Source organism: Sinohyriopsis cumingii, chromosome 14, assembly GCF_028554795.1.
Source record: "Sinohyriopsis cumingii isolate HCF-2022 chromosome 14, ASM2855479v2, whole genome shotgun sequence".
NCBI lineage: Eukaryota > Metazoa > Mollusca > Bivalvia > Unionida > Unionidae > Sinohyriopsis > Sinohyriopsis cumingii.
Genome location: NC_142974.1, coordinates 120698640 through 120722835, shown reverse-complemented (window position 1 = coordinate 120722835; position 24196 = coordinate 120698640). Strand labels below are relative to the sequence as shown.

At 34.7% G+C, this 24196-nt stretch overlaps 1 protein-coding gene across 1 annotated transcript in view; it reads right to left on the bottom strand.

Annotated features, from left to right (window-relative positions):
• Window positions 1-24196, bottom strand: part of LOC149784717 (uncharacterized) — a 172569-nt gene that overhangs the window by 57709 nt on the left and 90664 nt on the right. The window contains exons 14-19 of the mRNA XM_089933038.1: window positions 20566-20658; window positions 17179-17435; window positions 15793-16069; window positions 13386-13471; window positions 5607-5712; window positions 264-391 (exon numbers count right to left, since the gene is read on the bottom strand). Coding sequence (XP_089789164.1) covers window positions 264-391; window positions 5607-5712; window positions 13386-13471; window positions 15793-16069; window positions 17179-17435; window positions 20566-20658 — 947 coding nt within the window. The remainder of the gene's footprint in view (window positions 1-263; window positions 392-5606; window positions 5713-13385; window positions 13472-15792; window positions 16070-17178; window positions 17436-20565; window positions 20659-24196) is intronic.

Here is a 24196-nt window from a genome sequence, read left to right as displayed (position 1 = left end):
TGTGTGTGATGATGTGACAATGCTCAGTCTGCGAACTATTTTTTGTTTGAATTTATTTTAAATAATGGAAAAGGGAAACATATTTTTGTAGCTTCTATTCCAATATGAATTGAAGTCAACTTTTAGTTCGATATGAGTACATAAATTTGTCTTATTTGCTTTACGTTGCTTTCTTTGTGTCATGCACACCAACTCTGCTAGATACCTCAATATACATCTAATTGTCAAAACACCCACCCCTCCCCTGAATTCAGTGTCCTTACCAAGATGGCACGTATTGTCACATCATCAAAAAGCTCCTTCTGCTGAATGTACATCATTACGAGCCTAATATCAAGATCCTTCATCAGCTCTGGCAAGCATCGATTCATAACAGTCCTATGTAGTTTTTCTGAAACAGTAAAAATTTAAATTAATAGAGATCTATACTTATCTCATTTCTACTTGTATAATTATCTATGACCAACGGGAGGGCTACACTTGTCTCATTAATACTTGTATAATTATATATGACCAATGGAAGGGGTACACTTATATCAATCCTTCTTCAATAAATACCTGTGACCTATGGGAGAGCTACATTTATCTCATTCCTTCCTGAATAATTATCAATGACCAATTCCTACTTGTATAATTCTATGACCGATGGCAGGTCTACACTTCTCTCATTGCTGCTTGTATAAATCTGTGACCAATAGGAAAGCTACACTTATCTCATTCCTAATCATATAAATATGAAGGTTACACTTATCTCATTCATATTTGTATAAATCTGTGACCAATAGGAGGGCTAAAATTAGCTCATTCCCACTTGTATAGCTATCTACAACCAATGGGAGAGCTACACTTATATCATTCCTTCCTGAATAATTTCAATGACCAATACCTACTTGTATAAATCAATGACCAATGGGAGGGTTACTCTTATCTCATTCCTACTTGTATAAATCTTTGACCAATAGGAAGGCTACAATTATCTCATTCCTACTTGTATAAATATCTATGACTAATGGGATGGCTATCAGAGGAGGTCTAATGTAAGCAGGTGCATATCACCCATTCCGTTTTTATATGCAAATGAGGCTCTAGTTGTATGTTGAGCAGTAAGAGAAAATGGACAGCACTGGTGATTATGCCCCAGGCTGTAAGCCCAGGTGCACTTACCCTGTTAGTTGTAGTTGAACTTAGTTTTACTAGTAATCTGTTGGAATGAAATTTATATATTGTAGTTCCTAATTTTTATATTAAGACTTAATATTTTGCTAACATCATTACCACAAGAAAGATTAGCTTTCTCCTCCATTCAGAAAAACTGTTTTGTAATTTTGTGATAGAGATGAAAATGTCTTAAATCAGTCTTGATTGTAAATTTCTAAAATATCAAAATGTTTTAATGGTCATAGGCAATTAAGTACATGTTAAGGAACCAGCCTATGGCTGTTGGTTTATTAAATATGAGACGTAAAATAATGAAAGTTGTTGTGGCTCGAATAACTGCTTGAAAAATTAACATATTTTTTATCACAAGTCTTTTTATTATCAATTATAAATAACAGCAGGTTTGAAATTTAAACCATTATCATTTAATTGCTGTCATTGCTAAATGTAAACTGGGATATCTCATCAAATGGAAACTGTACGAGAATTTTCAAGAATGAACAGCATATCATTTTCATCATTTCAAAGGTCTCCTGTTGGATAGAATGCATGTGTGTTTTGCCACTCTAACCATTCAAGTCTAGTAACTTTCTTCAGTTGAAATGCCTCCTTTTGGATAGATCGCTCATAGAATGCATGTTTATTTTCCTACGCAATCTATCAAAGTCTAGTAATTTTCATAATCCCACAGGTCTCCTTTTGAACAAATCTTTCACTGAATGCATGTGTGTTTTGTCCCTCTAATTTTGCTAATATTAGTACCACAAGAAAGATCAGCTTTCTCCTCCATTCAGAAAAACTGTTTTATAATTTTGGGATAGTGATAAAAATGTCTTAAATCAGCCTTGATTGTAAATTTCTGAAAAATCAAAAATGATTTAATGGTCACAAGCAATTAATTATGTGCTAAGGAACCAGTCTATGGCTGGTGGTTTGTTAAATACGAGACCTAAAATAATCACGGTTGTTGTGGCTAACTTAATTGCTAGAAAAATGAACATACTTTTTCTTCACAAGTATTTGTATTGATAATTGTAAATAACAGTAGATTTAAAACTTAAACCACATTCGTTTATTTGATGTCACTGCTATATGTAAACTGGGACATCTCATCAAGTCAAAATTATTTACAAGGTACCTTAAGAGAATTTTCACAAGAATAAGCTGCACAGCATATCATTTTCATCAAAGAAAGGTCTCCTTTTGGATTGATTTATCATAGAATGCATGTTTGTTTTGCCATGCTATCCATTCAAGTTTAGTAACTTGCATCATTTTAAATGTCTCCTTTTGGATAGATCGCTCATGGATTGCATGTGTGCACTACATTTGTTCGTTCGTTAGTTAGTATGATTTAAAAAAATCAGATCAGAAATATAGCTTTCAGAGTAGGACAAATCTCCTGTATTTTCATAACAACTCAGATTAGAAACATGGCTTTCATAGTGGAAACATTTCAGGTAATAAGATGCAAGATAATCTTATTATTGGTGTGTGGAACTCACTGATTATCAAACTTGTCCAAGATCTTTATGAAGGATGCATCAGAAATATGGTTGACGGAGTGGCAGCCAATTTAAAAGGTCACTTCATTAATATATAATGATCTCACTCATTATCAAGCTCTTCTGAGATTTTGATTATGTTGACCATTATTCTAAGGTTTATTGAAACTGGATCAGAAATATGGACTCCAGAGTGGTAACAAGTAATTGTTGGTGGTTAGATGATGGATGATGTATTTGAGACAGGGATGTACACTAAGGCCTTAAAGTCAGCTAGTTGAAAATGCAAGTGCAGTTGCATTAAAAAAAATTTAGTTAAACACTGCATCCAGGTGAAAGTCAACAAGGACAGTATTCTTGAAATAAGTGATTGCAAGTAGGCCTGATATTGTTCACATGGATAACATATAATTAAAAGCTTAAAGCACGAGCAATTGACCAAGAAATCAGCTATTTGTTCAGGTTTCTCCAATATTATTACACCTAAAGGGATTGGACCACTAATTCCCCATACAAAGCAATTTTTTAGCAAAATATGTTTTTCTAGAATACTTACCTGATTTGACAAATCCATCCCTCTCAAAGATGAAATCATCTTTCTGTCTATGATATATAGACAACAGGCGATAACTCTTTTTCATTCCTCAGCTTAAAGCTGAGTGGAACACCGCATAACTGGATGCACACATCGCAGCAAGGCTAGAAGTTTATTAAAGTAATGTGATTGGTTAAGTGTTCTAGGAGAAACATAGGTTACTAATAAATTGGCTCCTTCGAATATTTTTCAAGATCACATTAACGTTAGGTGAATATGTATTAGGGCAAGGGAATATTCAGCATCCAATGTACATTAGAGGAAACCTCTGTGGGGAGAATACTAGATTCCCCATATGAAGGTTAACTGTTAATCTACTCTCTTAATTGCAAGCTGCACTAGCAGGGGTGACATGAATGGATTACGTCTGGAAAGAAGAAATAATGAGATCTTCTTACCACATAAACTTTTTCATGTGAATGCATCAAAAACTGCATGTGTTCATCCAGAGATTGTGCTGATGTCAACTAGGTCTGGTAACTACTTGTGCACGCAGAATGGGCCTACCTAATCCAGAGTCTACTTCTGGAGCCAAGTCTTGATAAAAACTCGAGGAGGTTGACTAAAAGGTAGGCAGGGTCATCTGAGTCTATTCAATGACACTGCATGTCAAAGCCAATACTCTCAGGAAATAGGTTTCGCAATACTCTCAGGAAATAGGTTTCATATGAAAGGAGCGTTATCAAGGTAATTGCTAAAGGCTTGAACTTGTTTGAATTCAGGCAAATAAGAACATTTCCGCTCCAGAAACAAAATGGGTGATTCAGGTCTATGTAAGTAAATCTTGGAGAACGAATCAAAGAGGGTTTTGTTATGACCAAGATCCTCCAGGCCATGATAATGGAATATATCTGATATCATAGAACAGTAGCCCTTATTAGCAAGCGGAGCCAACGTTTTCTTCTCAAACGGCCAAAGAAAATAGTCAGCTACCTGTGAGACAGAGGCATTCAAAGGAACCTTGTTTTTAATTGTGCACCAGATCCTGAAAACTCGCTTGCCACAAGACTGTCCTGACATGAGTCAAGCGTTGAGAAAGCATTCTGGGCAAGGATGGAATATGCGGGTCTGGGGCTGTCTAAAAAGATTCGACCAAACTGGCATCTTTACGGGCATATCTATCGCTAGATCAAAGAGATCAATCATTCAGGATTTGTCCCAGTTGAGAGGCATAATAAATATCATTTGGCACTTCTGGCCCCTCAATTTCGGTATAATCTTTCAACTAAGATTGTTGGGGGAGGGTAGGCAAAGGCATACAGACCCTCCCAACTGAGAGAAAGAGCATCGACAGAACAAGCCAAGGGATCTTGTACTGGGAAAATAAATGTGGGTAGTTTGTGATTTTCGGTTTTCAACTGTATGTACTCACATTAATGTTAATGAAATAAGTAATGAAAAAAACAGTCAATCCATGTAATAGTCGATGGGTGCATATCAGCTTAGAACTCTATATTTTATTCACTCTTCTGTAGAATGGTTCTCTGGCTGTACAATAGTTGTTAGATACCTATACTTTGCATTACGTTATAAGAGAAAAAAGGCAATAACTCAAACAGAAATTGCAGAAGCTAGTTGATATGTCTCAAAACACATCTTCAGTTGATGAGTATTTGCTGACTTTCACAGTTGTGCTGATATTATTGCATGCTTGATAGATAATCAAGATAATATGAATCATCATGTACAACAGGACTACTTGTGCTAACAATAGTGCATACCAGAAGGATGGACAAGATGTGACCCTTCAAATACAACAAGAGTAGTTGTGCTACCACTACTGCATGCCACACAGACAGATAAGCGAGAACAGCCGATTAAAATACAGCAGGACTAGTTGTGGTAACAATATTCCATGCCAAACACAAATTCAGGAGAAAAGGAACCAAATATAACAGCACTAGTTGTGCTGAAACTATCTGCTTGCAAGACAGACCGACAGGAGAGTACAACCCATAAAATACAACAGGCCCGGGCCAGTTGTGCTAACAATATTGAATGCCAGAAGAATGGACAAGATATTTCAAACCATCAAATACAGCAGGACTATTTGTGCTAACAATACTGCCTGCCAGACACACGGACAAGAAAATACAATCCGTCAAATACAACATTACTAGTTGTGCTAACAATAGTGCATGCCAGACAGACAGACAATATAATATGTTCCATCAAATACAACAGGACTAGTAGTGTTAACACTATTGCATGCTAGACAGACGGACAAGAGAATATCATAAATCCCTTTCTCAACAAAATCTTTAGACATACCTTTCTTACTGGAAATAGAAGACACTTTTCTAGACATATCTTTCGCACTGCCGGTAGTGGAGACTTTTTTGACATACCTTTCTTACTGGAAGTAGATGTCAAGTTTTTTATTGCGGTAACATCTCCTTTTTCAGATACTTTGGACTTTGTTCCTGCCCTTTTGCCTTCAACGTCAGTCTGTATCTGATTAAACAAGATAAATATTTGTTACCAAAAAATGTAAGCAATCGGTTCACTAAAATGATCACTAAACAAAGCAATTTTTATGACCATTTTAAATAGGGTTACTCTGATGAATTATTATCCAACACATTTGAAACAGAAATAACATTAATTTTCAGTAAAATTTGCATTTCTGGGCAATAAAAAACATAAAAAAGAACATTTGGGATTTCATGTGGCACCAATGCTTACCAAACAACTCTAAGTCTTATCATGAAGCTAAATGTAATACAGCACTCCTATTTAGGTACAACACAATGCAATGCTGTAAGCATTAGCATGTAGCTAAATGTAATACAGCACCCCCATTTAAGTACAACACAATGCAATGATGTAAGCATTATCATGTAGCTAAATGTAATACAGCACTCCCATGTAAGTTCAACACTGCAATTGATATGCAACCTTTAACATGAACTACATGTAATAAAGCATTCCCATTCAAGCACAACACCATGTAATGCTGTAAGCTTAAAAACAAAAATATGTATTGGACTTGATGAAATTAAGTAATGTTACAGACAGGAAACAAGTTTGCTCCTGAAAATTGTAAATTGATTCGCAGCCTTATTAGGGAATAAATATATAATTAACACATTCACAGACACTGGTAAGTAACTAAGATGTGGGGGTTTTTTGTGTTTGTTTTCTAAACCAATATTGTTCCAAAAGTTGAACTTGGCTTGAGTGTTATAAAACCTTCCATTTAGATACCCCAGTTGCATATGTAACGAGTTTGATGCAGAGGAGGTACATGTTGAGGCAGTCAGGCCAAGATGTATCTTCCTATGCCATAACGAACGAGTTCATTCCCAGACTCAGAACACAACACGTTTATGGTGCTATATTTATCGCACTTTTAGCCACAACACATTCTTTTCAATTTTTGTATTTAATATTGTAAAAAATATGAATTAGACAATTTATGTTTTATAAAATTGTACAACCCTTGAAAATGGTGATGTACTCTTTAGCTTTGAATATTTCAAAAATATTGTATTGGACATATAATTGATTTAAACTGCAGTCATAGGCAACTTGAATTTACCTTAGTTCTCTAAATGAACATAGGTGTGGGACTAGTAAGTGTCTTTTTCTTCAGACATTCTTACTGAATACCCACATTCTACTTCCAAACAAATGTTATGACAAATTTTAACAGATTGACGGTACTTAAATAAATTCAGTTTTATACAAAAGCTCATTATTTTACAATACTTTCAAGCTCTATACTTTTTTGTTTTCATTACAAGACATTATTGATGCATTTAAATTAAGGTAATCATGTAAGCATATACCTCAAACAAAACCAAGATTCTGTCTCGTTATAGAATACGGACTAGATATTTCAGAATCATTTGGATATTTTTGACAAGAAAACTCTAAATAATATCGTTCTCTTTTCTTCTCTACATTTTCTACTAGAAAAGTAGCATGGTTTTTAAAAGTAAGCAGCCGTACCATTCACAGGATATGTTCCAGTAATGAAAAACATCTCAACAACAATATTGTTAACTAGATGTAATTCTTCTAACCTTGTATCATGTTCAAACAGCTACTGCTCTCTATGATGTGTCTAACTTTAAGTAACCAATGTTTGTCAGTTTTCAGTGTTATCTTCTGATTTACTAAACTAATTCTATTCCTTAGAAATATGAATAGACAAACTGAAACTTCCTCAACTGAAACATGCTCCTTAAGAAATTCTGGAGGCCACACTTTTGAAACTGAAATTATTTGTTGGTAGCTTTTGCCTTTCTAAATGACTTATATTTTTGAATATTTCTTCTTTGTGTCATCAGTGCTTTAGCTGAGAAAGTCTTAAAGCAAGTGCTCGGTTCAAAAGATTTTTTTCCCCTTTATTTCTTGAACCTTTTGGTTTAAGGTCTTTGCAACCAAAATTCAGCACTTTATGTAATTACAAAACTCGTATAAAAATCAGATGCTGTAGCATTAGATACTGTCATGTTGTAATGTAATACTGTTATGTTGTAATTTAGTAAAGATTATCTGGTTCTAGGTACAAACCGCCTGGTTTCTTTAAAGTAATCAGTTATACACTACTTTAAAGGTTTACTTAAACAGGGGTACGATTTTCACAGAATGTGGAGGCATTTATACCCATGCCTTGAATCTTGACACGACTCGCAGTCTTTTTTATTTTGTATGGAATTTTAGCGATTATAATACAAGAATTCAGCAGCACAGTACCCACTCTCTCCCTCTCATGTGTAATGCGACTTTGCAGACAGCTTCATCTGAGAATTCATTGTCAAAGATTCTGTCCAGGATAGTATTGTCTCTCTCATCTAACTCTAATGTCTTGGCCAATATACCATGGAATACACATAAACTGCTAATCCCCCAGTATCATTGGCAAAAAAGCAACCATTTTCATCAAATGTCTTTTTTTAAATTACAAACATATCTTGCCATTTTTTATAATTTATAATTATAGCAATAAATCATTCCAGATATTTTATTAGTGGACACTTATTTAATATTTCAAATTGTACATGTAGTTCCAGGCTGTATATGCAGTACGGAAATTTTAGGTATGCGATATGGAATCACAGACTAAAGATCTGGATCGTACACCAGGTCAGCCACTTAAGATATGATATATGTAACAAGAAGGTAAATAGTCAAACTAAACAGAATTCTAATATATGTATGGCATGGATGATTATGCAATAGCCAGCAAGTATTGTCACTAGTTGCCTGTGACAAGTATGTCATATCTCCAATTTCATTTTAAATTTCCAATTCCAACACAAGAGCAATTGTCAAATGACTTGAAACAAGGACATCACAAAAAAAGCATATATGCTAAAAGATTATGAACTTATATGATTATATAAAAAGAAAAATTCTAAGAGTATGAAATATATTTTCAAAATGTAAACATAAAGTACACTTCCATACAATTATGAGATGATTTATTTGACAGATATCAAACTGGAAACTACATTTTGCATTATTTAAAGTCATATTCATCCATATATAAAGCAATATGTACAGTGCAGATAAGATGACTGATTGTATGGTACTTCCCTGATAAAACATCAGACTCGTTTGGTAGCAAATATAAAAATATAATATATTGAATATAAATAACACTGCTACCGCTACCAGTAACCAGCTCAATTTGTTTGCGTTATTACTGCTACAGTACAGTACTAAAAGTGATTGATACATTTGGATATGAAATTAATGTAGTAGTTAAAAATATTAATACAATTTCTTACATGTATCTTCTACAGATGTGATTGTTTTCTGTTAGAAGAATAAGACACCCCCACATAATTTTCTAAATAAATTGAAACGTTTGGAAGGTTAGTCACAGCTCAGGCTGTTGTAGCATCCCCACCTCACCCCACATAAACATATTCTTTTGTCTGTGATTTTATCATTATTTTATGTTGTTTAAAATGTAAGTTGATATTGTCATGACAAAAAATTTCAGCACAATACAACTATGCAATAAAGCAAAATAAATAAATAAAAACAATATACAGTCCTATGTTTAACTTTTCTTAGTACATATAAGAGAGAAAAGTTTAATTTAAACCGGCATTCATAAAAACAATATTGTTAGATGAATTGGTCTGAAACAAACAGTATCATACAGGTAGGCAATTATAAGGAACAAATACCTGGATTGTCTTGTTACATTGTTCTTACAGATTTATTTGCCAATCCCTTTTGTTTTTTCACTTTCACATGAATAAAACATGAATGAAGACAAGCTTTTCACATAATCTAGCTTTAGGATTGGACATACACTCATCATTGTAAATTCTGAGGAATTAAAACTGTAAATTATGGATTGGCCAAGACATATTACCTTTTGTGTACCACATACATTTGTATGACTCAAGACCAGTCAGGTTGTATTCCCTAGTGTCTGTTTCAAGAATTAATCCCCAGAAATATTCCATTACTGGATCTGTATTTAATACATATACTGTATGAAAATGCTCACTTTTTTGTGGGCAATAAAAACAACTTGTTTGTACATGCTATGAGCAAAAACTAATGAAAACGTTTATATTTTATTTGCTAATTTGTTATTTTTGATACTTTGACCTTCACAAAGCTATTATATTTATAAAACTGAGATGAAATTTTAAATTTTCCCTCCCATCCCTAATGCAGGTGCCTTGGAACAATGGATAAGGTAAATTTTATAATTTAAATGTCTTAAACACTCAGCAGAGAGAGAGAGAGAGGTTCATAAGTTAGTTTCTTCACAGAATAATATAAACCACTATCAATTTCTGACTGCAGTTGAATGATATCTGAACAGAAAGTAACAGCAATTTTATAAGCATGCAATTCATTTTAATGTGAGTTGTAGGGCCCCAAGTACTATTCTTCACAGAAGACACAAGACTGGGTTTTAGACATTAAAGCCTCAAAAGTACCAGTTTATTACTTTGTGAAAATGAGGTCATTATGAGAAAATGGAGACACCTGATGTACCTGCAGATGATGAGTGGTCAGTGAGCAATTAAATTGTTGTTCCTAAGTGATATAGACAGGAAATGCATAGTCTAACCCATAAAACCCCTTAAGCTGGTCATTGTGGTGTCAATAAGACTTATCACAAAATCCTGAATCATTTTTATTTGCCGAAAATTAAAAGTGATGTTTATAAGTACCGTAGATCTTATCACACTTGTCAAATGGCAGGAAATCCCAATCAGAAGATATCTAAGGCACATCTGCAACCTATTCCTGCATTTGACCATTTGACAAGCCATTTAACAGAAAAATGGTAGACTGTAGGTTCTTTACCTAATACCAAGTCAAGCAACCCATACCTGTTGACCATAATGTGTGCATCCTCAAGATTTCCATAGTCTATTCCTTTGAAGAATATTAAAGCAAAAACTGTTCTAAAAGTTAAGGCAATGTTTTTAACACTTGTTTGCCTTGCTAGATCTGTCTAGCAAATATTATCTTTCATTATTTCCAACAACTTATGCATGAATTAGACATCCAACACTTTAACTGTTATATATGTCACCCTGAAAGTAATGGGGCTAGCTCAAGACTGTCAGAAAACACTCTCACCTACCCAGGATACATGTATACCATTATATTGAATCAAACCTTAAAAAGACAGTGATCAGTAAAATCTGGATTGTATAATTATCGAGTAAGATCAGGAGAGTTTTTTTTCCCCATATTGGTATTTATCACCAAATGAAAGACCCCATTACTACCCTACAACAACAAAGACTGTCCCAAAACACCCTCGACTACCCAGGATACATGTAGGCAATTAAATAGAATAAAACCAAATAAAAAGACGGTGATCTGTAAAATTCTACCCTGTATAACTATCGAGCAAGTTCAGTAGAGTTTATTCTTTTGTTGATACTTGCTGAAAACTGTCACAACACACACTCATAAACCCAAGATACATGTATACAGTTACAATGACTTATGAAATATGCAGTTTTGGTGCATTCTCTCTCTCTTTTTCTTTCTCTCTCTTTCTTTGATCATAGATAATTCACTAAACTACTTTCATATTGCAAAGAGCAGCACAAGTCAGAACCATGCATCATTAGATTCATATTTCGAAAATTCTTTAAAGCTTTTTTTAAATCTTTAATGTGACAAGGAGCAGCTGAATAATTAGAACCCAGGGGTGCTATACTTATATTTTTAAAATTCTTGAACCAAATTATTAATTTAATTAGTTTGATAATGGCACAGTGTATCCCCCAGGGGTGTAAAATTGAGGGAAAAAGAAACCCTCTGTGTCAGAACTGGGGGTCAAATAAAAATAGTGGGGGTCAAAATTATACTAAAAAAAGTTCATCTGACCCGTACGTTTTCAACTTGAAATAGAATACTGCAACTTGCACAACATACTCTCGCTTTATCGCTCTCTCTAAACATACAAATAAACTAACATGCACCATTAACAAGCAATTGCATCGTCCATTCAAAGGTTAATTGTATTAGTTTTTCTTTTAAGGTCGTACTTTTAACAGTCTCTTTATAATTTTTTGAAGCAATATTACAGACTAACACATTACATATAAGCCAAAACAAGCAGCCAAATAAATCTTTTTAACCAAATGGCAGTTAATTTACTGCCTGTCATAAAATTGTGTACTTCGTTCCAGAACACATTTATCCAAATTCAAGGAGGGTAATGATTCATCTTCTTTCTAATAAGTTAGACTTGAACTTTAAGTGATTTCTTTTATTGCAGCAAAGCTAAAACCATCAAAATTTGCAATTACCATCTGACTTTGTAATCCAAATAATGCATTTGTCTCAGCCAGTTTACTGATTTCTTTGTTGTGAAAAAATGCCTTGGATTATAATGTGTTCTCCAGCTATCTTGTGGCAAAGGAGGGCAGATTTTAAAAAAAAATGTAAACCCTGTCACGAAAGGATTATTCACTTTTGCAGTCTTCACCATCACGTGATTAGAAGTCGCACCGGTAATCCTAATGGATGTGCTGTATTCCTGTCAAGGGAATTATTGTTTCCATTTTTCATTAAAGTTTGGTCTACAGTTACTCTTTTGTGTTCGGCTTCTTTCACTTTCTTTGCTAATGATTCTTAGTGCATGCCGTTTTAAGTTGGAGATCACTTTCTAGTGCAACAAGCATTGAAACCTGACATCTTGCTGAGCTCGATGGAAATCGCGTAAGAGCTCGCGAGATATGGGGAAGCTACTCAGCCATAAAATTGCCTATGCTAGTCTGGTTCCCTGTTTCTGATGCTCCCTGTGTTGCACTCCGCTATATGAATAAAGGAGTGTAACGCAGGGAGCAAGCAAAGCAGGGAACCAGTCAATGTCTATGTAGTGTGGGAACCCTATTTAAAGTCACATGGCTTGATTTCCCAAACTTCCAAGACAGAGAGATATTGAATATCTATTTTTCCTTGAAGGTTTTTCTGGCTGTTAAAATTGCTTTATGTAGAGCTGGCCTTCGTACGGTAAAAATACAATTAATATTAAGGCATTTTCTTTCATTTATTAAACATAATCTACAGCGCCCAGATACCATGAACATTTTGCTCAGATTCAGTGACATCTGTATCTTGAATAAATTACACAAATTACACCCGATGATTGTAGTGTTTGGTATATTGGCTGCATTGCATTAATTAGGTATGAACTACTTACATCTACTGACTGTAGTGGATGGTACAGTGGCTCCTTTGCATTAATTAGATATGAACCATCTACATAAACCGAATCTAGTGTATTATACAGTGGCTGCATTGCATTCACTATATATGGACTAATTACATATATTGACTGTAGTGGGTGGTACACCGTCCAATTATTGGAATGAGACATAGACTATATACATCTTCTGACTGTAGTGTGTTGTTTACTGTCTGCAGTTTATGAATCAGATATGGACTATGATTTTATGAATCAGATATTGGTATGGACTACTTGTATCTTAAGACTGTAATGGGTGGCTTGCTATATGCATTATATGAATCAGATGTGAACTTCTTGCATCTTCTGACAGTAGTGGTTTGTATACTGTCTGCATTTTATGAATTATATATGGACAATTTACATCTTCTAACTGTAGTCGGTGGTATACTGTTGGCATTGTACGAATCTGATAAGAACTACTTACATCTGCCTGTTCCATTTGTGTTGATGACTCTGGAGTGACATGTTCTATTCGTTCATCTCTCCCCATGACATCTATGGTTTTATCTGCTACACACAAAATACAATGGTGATAGCCTCAGCAATACCTTCATTGCCGTGAATTTAAAAAGGATATTAATTAAAACCTGCAGCAAAAAAATCATGAAAGGCACACTTAGCGATATGTGGCAATAGACTGAACTCCATCAACAAAGCGAACCTTAAAATGTTCCTTTTGGTGCTATTTGATTTAATCAGAAAGATATGCTGTACTTTCAATATTGCCACCTTTTTAAATTCACTATCAAAATGGCCAATGGTTGTTAGTCTACGAAACCATAGAGAAATGATCAAGATTTTTAACATGCATGTTATAAGGCAGAACTACACTGTTCCCCTCATTCTGAGCTGACAATCGGGGTTCACGTTAGACATCGGTGTGCTTTACACACACTGAAATATGGTACATCATGTACATTAAAAGTAACAAATGGCTGAATTCAAACGAGAACATGATGGGTACAAAGATATGTGAACTTTTCATTAATTATTTTGACAGCACTATGTGGATGCATTTTTCTTATGGGCCATCAATAATTTTGTTTTGCAAAATGTGTGCAAAAATGCACCACAGATCGAACATCTGATCAGTCACAAACTGTTTAGCATAGAGACAGGAAACGCAAATCCCTTTCTTTTCTATCATAAATTTTCCACTCTGTCACATTTGTGTTTATAAGTGCACATGCAGATTGCTTACAGCATTTCTAGAAGACCAAAGAGTTAGTTACCTTAAAAGGAATACAACCCGTTTTACATAAATGTCCCCAAATTAACTAAAAGACAGAGACCTGGATAGGTGTTCATTGCAAGGCGTACAAAGATGGGACACTATTTTGACTTTTTGGACAGATGGGATACTACTTTCACCTTTTGGACAGGTATTCATGTCAATGTTCGAAGATGGGATACTATTTTGGCCTTTTGCACAAGTATTCATGTCAGAGTGTTTATAGATAGGATACTACTTGTGGCCTTTAGGTACATTGTATATGATAATTTGTTTATCAAAAAAAAAAAAACCCACCGAGATTGGTCCAGTTAAACTGTCAAGAAATATTCAATATTCCATTTGAAAGACAGTGTTATCGTATTGAATACAATGAAAGCACATAATGTATCCAGTTAGTTCCGATCTGGAATCTGTCATGGTTATAGGAAAGTATGTTTCTTTACCTAAATAGTTTACACTGAAAGTATAAATAGTTTACACTGAAGGCATAACTATCTCCATATTTCGGGTTCTACAGAGGAACCACCCCAGATCAATTCACCAGTCTTATTCAGCAGATATTCATTGCTAAATCAACACACGTATTGTTTTTAGTGATTCTGACACTTGATTTTGGACAAACACTATAGGAATGGAAAGGTCAATAATGATTTATCCATTCTTCTAAGAAAGAACAAAATTTTAACACCATGATCATCAAATAATTGCATTGCACTTCGATAATGTGTGATTGTGAAGTTATGATTTTAAATGTAGCTTTCAAAATTTTAGCCATAATGTCAGCAGTGTGGTAGTTTATAGTGATGTCTAGCACTGTGGCATCAGGCTGCAGACATGTAAATTCATGCCTGACATAGTCACATTATCATGACACCAGGCCAACCAGTTCTAACATTAAACTCTTAATGCTGAATGCCGAACGAGACAACTATAGTACCATCTTTAAACACATACACACACACATATACACACAACGCCATCCATCGTTGTCTTCAAAGATGCATGCAAACAAAATATAGTTTACTTATTGTGTGTTTTATCTAATGACCTTGCCGGACAGAATCAAAACATGTGCTCTTGCTATATTGTTGATATATAAATAATATGGCTGCCAGTAGTTGATATTGGAACAGTTATTGACCAATATTTTCTCTTTTAAATGCTTTATATTATTTAGTTATGTACAATATGATACATGATCTCTATGCATGTCTTGAGTACAGTATGACATGATCTCCTTCATAGACTGCATGTCTTGAGTACAGTATGACATGATCTGCATGATATATTGGATGGATTGAGTACAGTATGATAAATGATCTATATGATGGACATCATGTCTTGAATACAGCATGAGAGACGATATCTATGTCAGATTGCATGTCTCGAGAGACCATTTTCTGCTGGCAGATTTAGATGGTCTTCTGTCAAGATGAGTTCATTGCAGTTCAAATGATTGTGACACCAAAATCATTATTATTAAGATCAAATGTGCAATTACCAAACATTTCATGTTACTTTATTATTCTCCTGCTGAACAGATGGATTTAAGCAAAACTAAATATACACTGTAGTTTGGATTTTTTTCAAAACTTACCTATGGGTTGTAATGACTGGTAATGGGATTCCCAGACATGTCCCAGAAGAATGGGATCCTCCTGAAATGCTGCTTGTCCAACAACCCAAACAATCATGTCATCAGGACCTGATGTCGGTGAGCTAGTTACAATCATGATGTCGATTTGTAGCATCCTAGCCATTGCAACAACCACGACATGGTCAGCCCATTCATTATTTCTGACCATTCGCGTACAGTAGGCATCAAACGACTCGTTGTAGATGAAACTATCCAAATGTATGGTGCCTTCAGATGCCTGAGGGGATCAGAAACATTCAGTTAATTAATAGGTTAGTTAGCAAATATCGATATTAAATTATCATAATAAGACAAGGATTATGATCTTTTATTACCCAACCTCTGAGTAGCCCATTGTGTTCTGTGTGGGTCAGATGAAAACATCATTTTAACATAAAGTCATTAAATATTTTTCACATTTGCTAAATTATGTACTTATATAAAATTACAATGGAAAGATTGGTCATTGATGGCATGGTGGGTTGCCTGAGCATGCTGAAAATACATTGTCCAGTAAGTTTCACACTAAAAGAGTACAATTCCAGCGACTCACATAAAAATCTGGTATAGAATGATACCGAGTCTGTAATACATTTCACTGGGATCAACCCAGGTGCCTAACAGAATCTTATATCCTTTAATATTTGCATTCATATATTTTAAAACATTAGTTTTTTCAGTCCAATACTTCACAGATACAGCAGAAATACAAAAATATTTTCAGATTGTACACATCTCTCTCTACTTAGAAGCCCCGAGCGGCCGAGTGGTCTAAAGTGCTCACAGTTCCGGATCATTGCTATCTCACCTCTGTCTGCGTGGGTTCGAGTCTCAGGCTCAGCGAACATGGGTATGTGAGAAACCTTGCCAGTAGCTTCTCAGTGGTTCTTCCTGGGGTTTTCCAGGGTTCTTCCTCCACCTGTTATACTGGCCGCCATGTATAGCCTAACTTGTACTGAAAAATAGCATCAAACCCTACAACAACAAGAACAACAACACTCTCTCTACTCTATGTAAGATGTATATGTATATATATATATATATATATATATATATACACACACATATATATACATACACACATATATATGGGGGTGCTATTTTTGTATATATCTATTTCATGGATAAATTTCCGTGAGACGATAGATACAGTTACAAAAGAAGCAACTTGCTTAGGATTGCCTATAATGCTTACAGTTTCTTTTAATCAAGCCATTAATGTACATCTGGGAAAAGGTCAAAAAAATTAAAATGTCCTTTCAGCTTCCCCAATTTGGTTCATCGAAAATGATCGAAAAATGCCTTTCATATTCCTTGTTGGTTTAGACAGTATACAATGTTACTTACCTGTAGCACTCTATTATTCTTCATGAAGGCAACTACTTCCTGGCGTAGCTGTAGTGGTGATTTTTGTACAACACAATTTAATCGCCGAAGCTGACTGGAGACAGCCTCAAAAAAGCAATTCCCATCAGCAGGAGTTTCACCATGAAGCTCTAGCCCCACTGTCAGGCAGTTTTCTTCCAGTGTAGACTGGCTGGAAGCAGCTTGATGTGACTTGTGTAGAATCTGGCACAACAATTTTGGGTCTGAACAAGGCACTCCTGTAAACAGAATTGTAAATGATCATGCATATTAGAATCTGGCACAACAATTTTGGGTCTGAACAAGGCACTCATGTAAACAGAATTGTAAATGATCATGCATATTAGAATCTGGCACAACAACTTTGGGTCTGAACAAGGCACTCCTGTAAACAGAATTGTAAATGATCATGCATATTAGAATCTGGCACAACAATTTTGGGTCTGAACAAGGCACTCCTGTAAACAGAATTGTAAATAATCATGCATATTAGAATCTGGCACAACAACTTTGGGTCTGAACAAGGCACTCCTGTAAATAGAATTGTAAATAATCATGCATATTAGAATCTGGCACAACAACTTTGGGTCTGAACAAGGGACTACTGCAAACAGAATTGTAAATAATCATGCATATTAGAATCTGGCACAACAACTTTGGGTCTGAACAAGGCACTCCTGTAAACAGAATTGTAAATAATCATGCATATTAGAATCTGGCACAACAACTTTGAGTCTGAACAATGGACTACTGCAAACACAACTGTACATATTCTTCCACCACTAGAATCTGACACAATAATTTAGGGTCTGAACAAGGCACTACTGCAAAGAGAATTGCACATGTGCTAACTTGTTTGATCTTGATTACACAGAACCATAAGCTTCTACAGTTAAACTTCAAAATGATTTTACTGCAACATCACTGCAAACAGGTGGAAAAATCTTAATTTTCTATAAAAGTGCAAATTCAAAAGTAATTATATAAAAAGTGGAAGGTTATTTCAGTAGTATAAATCTCTTTAAATAGCTGTCAACAGTCATTATCATCACTTCAACCTCTGGCCATTCATTCAAATTCACTATCTGGAGCTTGCTAAACAATATATTGACATATTTCCTGGACTCAAAAGTTCACTATCTAAATGTCATGAACCATATTTGTACAAACTGACTGGACACAAACTGACTTATACATTCACTATACGGAATTGTGAACCATGTCTACGTTGTGCTTTGACTTAAATTGACGTTTGTATTCCCTGTCTGGATATTACTGAACCATGTCTTTACATATTGCCTTGACTCTAAATTGACTATGAAATGCGGTGTCTGGAGCTTGCAAAGCCATGTCTTTGCATATTGCATGGACTCAAATATATATGGATCTATATATTCACCATTTTCATTCTACTGACAGTTATTATATTAATAATACTTAAACCATATCTGTATTTACGATAGTTCCACTGACATTACTTTTAATGCTGACCAAATTTCATATATTTGTTTCCATGTACATATTTTTCCAGACATATACAGTTAGTTTAAGTCTACTATACAAATACTTTATTACACTTGGCAATTATAGGCTGTGAGCCACATTAATCGCATATACAGATAGTTTATTACACTGGTTAATTATGGGCTGTGAGCCACACTGATCACATGTACAGATAGTTTATTACACTAGTCAATTATAGGCGGTGAGCCACACTAATCACATATACAGATAGTTTATTACACTGGTCAATGATAGGCTGTGAGCCACACTAATCACATATACATATAGTTTATTAAACTGGTCAATTATAGGCTGTGAGCCACACACATATACAGGTAGTTTATTACACTAGTCAATTATAGGATGTGAGCCACACTAATCACATATACAGGTAGTTTATTACACTTGTCAGTTATAAGCTATGAGCCACACTGATCATATGTATAGGTAGTTTATTACACTTGTCAATGATAGGCTGTGAGCCACACTAATCACATATACAGGTAGCTTATTACACTTGTCAATGATAGGCTGTGAACCACACTAATCAAATATACAGGCAGTTTATTACACTTGGCAATGATAGGCTGTGAGCCACACTGATCACATGTACAGGAGACAAATTAATCTAGGACCCATGCAATTATAAAGCGATGATGAATTAAACTGCAAGTTCCAACTATATGGTATGTGACCAGTGGTGAATGCTAATGTCATTTTCAAGTCCAACATTATGATCCTTAAGGCCCCTCTTGCAATTATTTGATACTTTCCAATCGTCATTATGAAGTTTTAGTAGCAAATGCTATTATTCTATTTCAACATTGTGCGCTGTTTCGCAGTAAATAATTAAGTCTTGAACTTGCCATATTTTTCACTGTAATCACTGAACAGATTATTTAACGAAATGAAGCACTAAACCTGTATTGAATGAATAGCCAATTAATTTTCAAATAAAAACAGCAATAATATTCAACTGATCAAGTAACCACTTTATGGAAATGAGGATTTTAGCAATCAGCGACACATATAATATCCATAATATACTAAGAACAACTAAACCTAATGTAGTGGTATGTAAACCACACAAGGCTGACCATGAATAGAAAAATGTGATTGCAATGCAAGCTGCATAAAAACAAAAGCCCCAACTGGGCCTGATATTACTCACTGCACGTACAAAATAATTAACAGCTGAACAATTTCACTAAGCAGGGTTATGAAATACTGTAAAATCACAATTTAGGTCACTATCTCTCAAACTTGGTGACATGGTGAATAACTCATCATGCACATGATTTGTAGACGCTCAGGGAAACAGAGTCTTGATGACTGAGAGGGGTATGCTTATTTACAATCAATAACCTGTCTGTTGCAAGCAATATTATCTTTGCTCGCTATCAATCGATCAGTTATAGAATCAGCTGTGCTCTTTGAAAAAAGCACTCAAAAGACTGGCTGACTGTGTATGTCATGCATGCTGAATAAAACATACACAGCCTCTTATCACCAATCTCAACCCATAGGCAAGCCTTTTTTCCCATGATCCAGGAAGGTCTGAATACATTTATTTTTATCACACCCTGAACTGATCTTGGACCAAGGACATTTGAAACCCTGCAGTGCCATCCATCTTATATGCAAGATGGACAGCACACAACCCACTACAGGCACAAAACCATGATAAACTATGGAAACAATGCAATAAAAGAAAACCAGATGTATTATGGACATACACATGACACACAACGGAAACAGGACAATACCATAAATCCAGATGCATGATGAACAGCACAAAATCCACTATGGACCCATGACAATAACATCAGGCCATACAAACCAATTAGATGTGTGAGAAATTTATACCTTTGGACTGGTAAAGTTTACTTGGAAAGCTCTTTGGTTTGGCTCTCACATCATGGGCTTGAGGCAGGACCTGTTCTTGGATATCTCTGTTTCCTGAATCAAGAAAGAGATGTCTTACACACAAACCATCTATCCAAACAGCAAGCTAAACAATTATTGACTGAAGAAATTGATGTCTTACACAAAGTGATCAATCTATCCACACAACAATCTCGACAGCTATCAATGTAAGAAAGTGGTGTATTACACAAAAAAAGATCTATCTACTGATACAACAAGCTCTTTAACTACCGATTGAAGAAAGTAATGTATTACACACACACACACATATATATATGTGTGTGTGTGTGTGTGTGTGTGTGCAACAAACTAGCCGGCTATTGATTGTAGAATGTGGCATCTAACAATGAAGATTTAACAAGTAATTTCAGGGAATTTTTTTCCCATGCCTGCTGTGATGATGACACCAAATTATATAACAGTGAAATCAGATTGTGCCTTTGTGACGGGTGTTGAGTTACTAGTCGGACATTAAAGAGAGCAATGGACAGTTTGGTGGAAAACTTACAATACTGACCCTTCACCATGACCTTGTATATGAAACCCCCAATAAAGTACACAAGGCACTCTTGAATGATAATATAGAAGTATACTAAGTTTCATCACTAAAGCTGAAATGGTCTGGAGCTATTGAATAGAAATAAAAGTGTGATAGAAACAAAATTACTGACTCAAGACCATTAAGTTAGGTCACCAATGTAAATGATGATACAGATGTGTGACAGAAAGCAAAAAACACTCATAACCATAAAGAGTGGACACTAATGTAAGGATAGAATACTAAATGATGATACAGACGTGTGATAGAAAACCCATTACAGACTCATAACCATAAATATAAGACACCAATCTAGGATACAACACTAAATGATGAAACAAACGTGAGATGGAAAACAAATTCAAGACTCATAACCATAAAGATGACACCAACGTAAGATACAACACTAAATGATGAAACAGACATGAGATGGAAAACAAATTCAAGACTCATAACCATAAAGATGACACCAACGTAAGATACAACACTAAATGATGAAACAGACATGAGATGGAAAACAAATTAAAGATTTATAACCATAAAGGTATGACACCAATGTAAGATAAACACTAAATGATGAAACAGACATGAGATGGAGAATAAATTAAAGACTTATAAGGATATGACACAAATGTAAGATGCAACACTAAATGATGATACTAAGTATGATATACTTATCTATAAAATCTCTAACAGTTTTAACGTTATAAACTTGAATGGAAAGTGTGATGGAAAACATAAAACACTTGCAATTCACCTTTAAAAAAAATCCAAAATTATCTAGTTTGATATAAAAAGAACTGAATTTGGAATATAGCTTTAAGATCGGGAAAACTCTCAGGTAACAGAGAGAAAGAGAAAACATGTAAGGTAGATTATGTCATAAAATATAGACATAATTAAAATTAAAGTCATAGTGTTGTATGATTACATAACTTGAATGCATCAATTTTATGTTCTGTTGGAACTACTGTCTTGTCAAATTGTTGCTAAAAAGGTGTGTAAAATTGCATATACTGGGTACATATTGAATGCCTGAAATCAATATCATGCACATAAGGATGCCTTTTGTTACTAATGAGTACACACTGATGTCTCTGATCAATAATGAGTACATATGTATGCATATGGGCAATGCCAATATGGATGTCTGTAGTCAACATTAAGTAAAACTGGATGCATGTAGTCATTATGGAGTACATATGGATGCATGTAGTTATTACTGAATACATAAAAATGTATATACTCTATAGTAACACCGCAATCTAATCATCATGTATCTAATAACATGATCAAGTGATCAAGGCAAACTCAGTATCCAGTTTTATTGAGTATGAACATCACACATCAAACAACATGATCAGGGCAAACTCAGTATCCAGGTTTATCAAGGATGTACTTCACACATCAAATAGCATGATCAAGGCAAACTCAGTATCCAGTTTTATCGAGTATGAACATCACACATCAAACAACATGATCAGGGCAAACTCAGTATCCAGGTTTATCGAGTATGAACATCATGTATCAAACAACATGATCAAGGGAAACTCAGTATCCAGTTTTATTGAGGATGAACATCATGCACACAAGAAATTGATCAAGGCACATACAGTATAAGTTTGTATAATGGATGAACATTAAGTACCAAACAACATGATCAATGCATACTCAGTATAAAGTTTTATCAGGGATGAACATCGCCATTGGTGACTTTGTATACTCTGAAGTCAACTGTCAACAGAACATGTCATTAATTATTTATACTTTTCGATGTGTTGCTGAAATGAAAGAGATATATTTATATGGATCATAGTTGCTCAATATGTTGATGTAACGATAGAGATATATTTATATGAACCATGCTTGGTCAATGTATTGCTGTAACAATATAGATGTACTTGTATGGATCATAGTTCACCAATGTGTTGCTGTAACAATATAGATATAATCAGATGGAACATAGTTCACCAATGTGCTGCTGTAACAATATAGATGTACTTGTATGGATCATAGTTCACCAATGTGTTGCTGTAACAATATAAATATAATCAGATGGAACATATTTCACCAATGTGTTGCTGTAACAATATAGATGTACTTATATGCATCAAAGTTAGTCATTCTGTTGCTGTAATAATAGATATGCCTTTATATGGATCAAAGTTCATCATCGTTTTGTAATCATAATAGAGATGTCCTTATATGACCCATAGTTGGTCAGTGTGTTCCTAAACCAATAGCTAAATACACTGAATGATGATATTAAAGCAAGATGGATGGCACATGTTCAGTTCCTGTGAGACAGTTTCTATGAGATTATTCTGTTTTCTTGTGTCTTATAATAGTATTAGTGGACCTATCTCATAGTGGCAAATCAGCATTTGTACATGCCTTTTGTGACAGTACACTTTTGTCAAGTTTAGTAAAATCAATGTGAGTGTTTTTCAGAACAAAAAAAAGCATGAAATGTTTTTGTCATAATTAGAATAAGACAATACCATATGAAATCATTCAAATAAGGTCAGGAAGCTTTCTATAACATTTTGTTGTATGGTTTTTCAAAAGTAATATGGTCTAATATTTGGTAATGACAACCATATCTAATAGCAGATTGTCATTATTTGTACAACACAGAAAGTCATCTATGCCAAAATGCTGTCTGGCAGGTTTAGCTAAAACTGGTTATGTGTATTTTTATTAAAAAGTAGTTGACACGAGCAACTGTGGACAGATAAATGACACTTTTACTTTTTTGTTGGTCTTAATGGCACTTGAACAGTATTGGTGATATTAAGCTGAGAAAACTGGAGCTAACTGACTTTCCCAAAGACACACGGGCAATCAAACTGGATCATCCTTGTCATGTACTGAACCTGCGACCCTCGCGTTACATATCTAATTCTATACAAAGTTAGCTACCATGGCTTCCCAGATACATCATGCAAGAAGTATAATGAATGTAAAACCATGCCATAAGCTCATTTTGACACACAGTCTGGTGAGCAAACAAGGGGTTCAACTATGCCCCAT